Source organism: Corvus brachyrhynchos, unplaced genomic scaffold (assembly GCF_000691975.1).
Source record: "Corvus brachyrhynchos isolate BGI_N302 unplaced genomic scaffold, ASM69197v1 scaffold258, whole genome shotgun sequence".
Classification (NCBI taxonomy): domain Eukaryota; kingdom Metazoa; phylum Chordata; class Aves; order Passeriformes; family Corvidae; genus Corvus; species Corvus brachyrhynchos.
The window spans coordinates 5,804,541-5,811,015 of NW_008240122.1; the positions used below are offsets into that span (position 1 = coordinate 5,804,541).

The 6,475-nt window shown below is 44.3% G+C and overlaps 1 protein-coding gene across 2 annotated transcripts in view; it reads left to right on the forward strand.

The window, feature by feature from the left end:
* Positions 1 to 6,475, forward strand: part of RBKS (ribokinase) — a 53,727-nt gene that overhangs the window by 47,071 nt on the left and 181 nt on the right. For both annotated transcript variants that reach the window (XM_017744811.1, XM_017744810.1), the window contains one exon: positions 5,428 to 6,475. This exon is cut by the window's right edge and continues 181 nt beyond it. In XM_017744811.1, the coding sequence (XP_017600300.1) occupies positions 5,428 to 5,601 (174 nt within the window). In that variant the 3' untranslated portion in view covers positions 5,602 to 6,475. The remainder of the gene's footprint in view (positions 1 to 5,427) is intronic.

Consider the following 6,475-nt stretch of genomic DNA (forward strand, 5'->3'; position numbering starts at 1 on the left):
GCTGCTGGAGCTGAGATTCCGCTGCAGCCTGTGGTGCAGCCCATGGTGAGGCAGCTGTGCCCGTGCAGCCCATGGAGGACTATGGGGATGCAGAGATCCACCTGCAGCCTCTGGAGGAGACCCACGCCAGAGCAGGTGAATGTCCAAAGGAGGCTGTGACCCATGGGAAGCCCATGATGGAGCAGGGTCCTGGCAGGATCTACGGAAGAGGAGCCCACATGATGGTTTGCTGATAGAACTTGTGACTCTGTGAGGGACCCACACTGGAGCAACCTGTTCCTAAAGGAGTGAACCATGTGGAAAGGACCCACTCTGGGGCAGTTCATGAAGAACTGTAGCCTGTTGGAAGGACTCATGTTAGAGAATTTAATGAAGGACTCTCTCCTGTGGCAGGGACCCCATGCAGGAGCAGGGGAAGAGTGTGAGGAGTCTTCCCCCTGAGGAGGAAGGAGCAGCAGAGACATGTGGTGAACTGACCACAAACCCCATTCCCTGTCACCCTGTGCTGCTGTGTGGGGAGGAGGTAGAGAAATTGGAAGTGAAATTAAGCTTGGGAAGAATAGAGGGTGGGGGGAAGGTGTTTTAAGGTTTGCTTTTACTTCTCATTACCCTACTCGGATCTGATTGGTAATAAGGGAATTTCCCCAAGTCAGGTCCATTTTACCTGTAATGGTGATTGCTCCCTGCCCTTATTCCAATCCACAAGCCTTTTGTTCTGTTTTCTCTCTGGTGTCCATCCAGGTTCTCCCCACCACATGCTGTCACCAAAGGATATTTTACTCCCTGAGCATTTCAGCTGAAATCATCCCTTAGCTGAGACATAGACCCTAATGGCACAAGACTATCTGAATATATCCAAAGGCTGTAAATGTTTCTCCAGCTCCACTAGTAACCTTTCATCAAAGCACAGCCCAGGGATTCTTGTAGGGAGACGTAGGCTTTTCCCACTTCTGAGCAATGGATAGTGAGTGCCTTTGCTGACAGCTATTCTTGTGTTACATAGGGCTAATTTGCAGTTCGGGTACAGAGTAGGCAGAGGTACAGCAAGGAATGTTGAGCAGATGTGACAGAGTGATAACATCCTTGGCATAATCCAGTATCACACAGTTGTGGAGTGCTATAAATACAACAGGAATTCTCCAAGGCCCAATTCCTTCGACAGAGTTGGGCATCTCTGCATTGCCATGGATGTAGACTGCACTAAATCAGTGTAATCCTCAGGCTTTGTTCATTTGTGCACTTTTGTGAATGCTCCTTGGAGACTATAAGCAGCATTGTGAGCAATGTTACTGACCACAGTAGCATGTTCCCAGTTACGGTTCTACATCATAATGCAGTTTTTGACAGCTTTTGGATTGATGTTTTAATTTATTCACTAAATGAAGAGTTTATCATTACAGGCAAAACATTTCTCTTGTACTGCTATACAACATCCTTTTCAGGTGTTTCTTTGGGCCTTGGTAACATGCTCTTACAATCTATTTAATGGAGTGAATCCATGTTAATAGCCAGACTGCACTAGGACTGTGACTTCTTAAAAATCACCGGAGAAAAGTTTTCTGAGGTTCAGTAACAATGTCGGGTTTCGGGAGCCAGAGCCCTCTCAATGTTCTTCCATGTTGCTGTTGCTCTTGCCCAGGACAGGCTGAGAGGGCGAAGGCTGAGCAAAAGATTGCTCTGGAACAAGGTGGTGCAGCTGCTGCCACTCTGTGAATTGTAGCTTTTGCCCTCTTGGCTGCCAAATTTTTTTGGTGAGCAAGTTATCTTATTGCATAAGTGAAATGCATCCTAATAGTCTGCGCATGATGGATTGAAAAAGGCTTTACGTGCTGGAAAGGCTGTTGAACAATATAGTTTCCACTTACAAAGCACTTTCCTTAAAAAGCTTCTCAGGGCAGCGTCGTATAAAAATAGTTATACTAAAGTTGTGAACCAGCTTCTGACAAATCAGGACTAACAAAAGCTAAGGTATAAATAGAAGTGTTTTCATGGGTCTTCTCTTCTCTAGAGGCACAGAATCTCAATCAGTGCGGGATTGTAAGAAACAAAAATGCCCTTTTCCAGACACACAGGAAAACAAGGACCTTACAGACTAGTGGCACAGAATATAAATAGGTTTTCAAAACTGCTTCAAAACCATAAAAGTTAGTCAAAACCATGACATTTGTATTTAAGAATGAGCCACACCATATCAGACAATTTTTAAATCCAATTCTTTATTTTATTTCAAACAAACTAGCATCTCCTGCTTTACAGAAAGGTTAAATATGTTATACTTTCATAATTATGGAATGAATTGTCTCCAGGCACTCAAGGATATGAGGATTATCTCAAAGTCTGCAGTGTATTAGAATTCCCGGAAGACAAATGCTGAAGAATGTAAAATATTACATACTCTGTATTTATATTTTGTCAATGGGCACTCTCGTCTGGTCATTTTCAAATTCTTTTTTTTGTGAAGTAAGTTAGAATTATTTTTCTTAGAGCAGGTTTTGAAACAGCTAAATGTAAATCTGCTATTTGCTATTCCAGTGTTTGTGTAATCTTGATTTTACTCTGAGCCTATTTCTTCTAGTACTCTGTGCCAACCTTTTCTGAATCTACCAAACCCAATGTAGTTTAATCCACAACACCAAAGAAGGAAGGTCTCTTTCTGTAAGCCGGATATAGTCCTTACTGCAGTTAACCTTGCATCTGAATCAGTTCTGCTATTGCTCTTTTAGTCATGTTTGACCAGTCATGTCTGCACAGACCAGAAGCAAGGCTGAGCAGGGTATCTACATAATCAATTTGATGCATGATGCTGTTCTTAGTGCAGCAGCTCCTGTATTGAAAACACCCCCTCCACAAAACGTTCACTTACCAACAGCTGAATTTATGATACCCTTCAGGTCTGTAATAGCTAGGCTTTGCAGATACTGACTGCTTCAGTCTATGCATGGGAAGTGAGGATTTCAGCAGAAATTTACTGGCATCAAATCCTTCAGTATATTCTCCAATCACCCTGTAATCTTTTCTCTTGCAAGAAAATGCTAGGGGGCCTTTTTCGATTCTGGATGGGAGTCTGCTGTTCTCTCCCTTTTCTGCTTTCAGAGCCATTTATCATTGTTCAGCCACACTAAAGGGGAGATCTCCAACCATCTCACAACCTCAGAGTGTCACGCACGAGCAGGGAGCCACAGGAACATTGCAGGGAGAACGTACACTCCATCTCACTGGCATAGGAACTAAGACCTGTGTGACACGTGGTTAGTCTTTTTTGTTCCAATAGCCAACAGTGCAGCAATTATTAAAAAAAGTCAGACAGACAGTATTCTGCTCCATGCTGCTGCCAGGTAATAGTTTATGCTATTTGACACCAGATATTCTGAGTATTACTCATTAAAATATTTGGCTACTTCCATTTCCCAGTGATCACTGAAAACAATGTTCTTCCTGCTAGAGCTACAGCAGAACAGATCTGCATGCTGAAATCCTACTCCTGTCTATAACAACAGCACCAAAATAGCTTTAATAATTAATCATGCACTGATTAGATTACGAACTCTGAGATGGGATGGAGATTTTTGTATTATGCATCAGACAAAAGGCACTGGCAATGCTTAACTAGCAGTCACCTGCTCCTGCTCCACCTGCCATTGTGGGAGCACTCCGGAAACCAGAAGGGAGACAAAGGCCCAACAGAAATTGATAAAAACCTTCACCTGCCCTTGGTATGTTCAGCAACACAGAACTGTTGAAACAGGTGCTGCTACAGCTGCATGCAGGGGCACTGCTTCGCTTATTAACTTGTCATTTGCCAGGCCATGCTCTCCATTGTATCCTGATGGAAGAGAGCATTCAAACGCCAGGCCAAGCAAGAGTTAAGCAGGGAGTTTTCTGACTGGAAACACCAATTCAAACAGCCACTGTGCCATGGCTGGGCAAGGAGAGGCCAGGCCTGGGGTAGGGCCCCTATCCTGTGCTCACCCTCGTTAGTGTCGCTTGCAGTGTCCTCACTGCTCTGCCCTGTCAGGTGCTTGCAACATTAGAAACAAATTTCTGTGTAAGTGGCATTGTTTTGCTGGAATGATATTAAATGCAGCTGATTTCAGGGCAAGTATGAGTTTAAGACTGAGAAACACTAGTACTTGAAATTGGAAAATTACTTCCTAGTCTTAACTTCCAGTAGAAATTTTGCTGAGCTGTTTTAACAAAGTTTTTCCAGGCCCTTTGCTCTTGTCCCATGACTCTTGGGGCCTATTTATGACAACTAAAGAGGCAAAATCCCTCAGGGGAGATAGTCCATATGCTGGATCTGGAAGGAAATAAGATAATACTAGTGTGTCTAGTTTAATGCCTTCACTGGAACAAAAGTACGATTAAAAAAAAGGGACCTTAGGACCAGTTTTATGGTACCAACAAGAATTGGTATCAGTCTGGCCTTAGAAATCAAGCCAGTTTTAGGGAAGGAGGAGGAAAGAACACTGTAGACTGAAATGAGCAAATCAAGTTAAAAATGGCCATCAATCAAGTTAAATTTTGCCAGTTGTTGGGGACACTTCATAGTGCTGAACATCGCTAAACAACAGTTATTGTTAAAAAGCACTTGGGAGGTGAACAGCTGTCATTCCCTGTTGACCAGAGCACAGCCAGTGGTATCTGGGCAAGAGGGTCAGAGCAAGCTGGGGTGTCGCTGGTGCCCATGTGGGACAGATGTACTCCCTGCCTCCCTAGGGCTCCCACGGGGCAGGCAGGGCATGGCCTGGGAATGACGGGTAGCTCAAGAGGGCCATGGCTGCCAGAGCTCCAGGTGAATGCCACCCACTGTCCTCATCCCTCATGGTCAAACTCAGCACAGGTGGCAAAGCTTGCCCCAGGAATAGGAGTGGTTTATGTGGTAGACACAATCATAGTTTTTAATGTCAGTGGGACCTTTTTAATAAACAAAAGCTAAGTTCTGGAAGCATCAAACTGTATCACTCCGCAACTAGGAATTTACAGACACCACAAGCCACATGGCTTATTTTTTTTCCCCTTTTCTCTGCCCCTTCTACCACTGACCTTTATGAAAAACAGAAGTTAAATAAGAGAAAAATAGCTTTAATGAAACATCCAGGTTGAGAAATCAAAATCGGACACTCCAACAACAGGAAGTTTCAACAGCAGTGTTTCTAACAGCATCTTGCTGAACTGTGGCACGCTTGCTTTTCTTTAAGTTTTAAGCCATAATGTGCACCTTGACTCAAGAGCTGGGCACAAGGATAGTATTGTGGCATTAGTTTAACTTTGCAGAATTTCCTAGGCATAGAAAAGTGAATTGAACTCAACCACGGAACAATTTCCTGACCCCTGCAATCAGTGCTACAACTTGTGTCTTTCCTGTAAAGGCATCTGAATTGTTTCCCTGTGCAAATACACTTCAGCTTGTTTGTTATTTTATTCTAGGGTGCTGGAGACAGTTTTGTGGGAGCACTAGCCTTCTACCTGGCTCACTATCCCAAGTTATCCATGGAGGAAATGATCAGGAAGTCTAACTGTGTCGCATCAGTGAGTGTCCAGGCACCGGGGACACAATCTTCATATCCTTACAGGAAGGACTTGCCTCAGGACCTTTTCTAATTGATTGTCTAGCTCACTGTACTGATTTTATCTCATACCAGACAGCATTATTCTCCTGACTGCACTGAGGTTCTCCTCTGCTGATTGGAAAGGCCAGGAGAGTCTCTTTGCTTCTTATTTCAGGAATCCTGTGTATTCCTGTTCTACAGCAGTAAGATGGGGTGGGGGTGGTGGGTCTTTCAAACAGAGCACAGCAAGTCTCTCTGGCCCCACACAGCCCTGAGCTTGTGGTCGTCCCACACAGTGCGCTCTACTACATGAAGTTTACAACAAAACACCCGGAGGGTATTGGGCTCTTGGCAGTATTTTTACTTGATTTTATCAGAACTTCTGATGTGAAATGGCAGCACATGAAGCAGAGCATCAGCTTTGAGACTGGAACTTCAGCGCTCAAACACCAGGGCCATTGTCTGGCTCACAACAAAGCCTGTATATCAAACTTGGGCCCACCTGTGCCCACGTGCCTCAGGTGTGGCACTGCACTCTGTGCTTCCCCACACTCGGGAGGGTCCCTCCAACTGCAAATAGGACAGGACTGCTACGGAGGTAGGCCTTGAAAAATGTTTCTAGCCATCTTGCTCTAAACACAGGCAAGCTAATTACAGAAAAAAAAACCCTCACATCGGAGAACTACTTGTCTGTTTCCTTCATGTTTGACAAAAACCCAGGAGTGAAAAATCCATGCTACTAACCTGGCTGAAAATAATACAGCCCTTTTAACCATGGTAATAGCTTATCCAAAAACTCATCTAGGTTCCCATTACTTCTTTCCTCAGAAGGAGCTGGTGCAACATTACCCCTCCAAGTAATGACACCAGCTCGTGGTCACTACTGTCGCATCTGTGGCTGGGGGGGTAGAAAAACTTGCAATCCT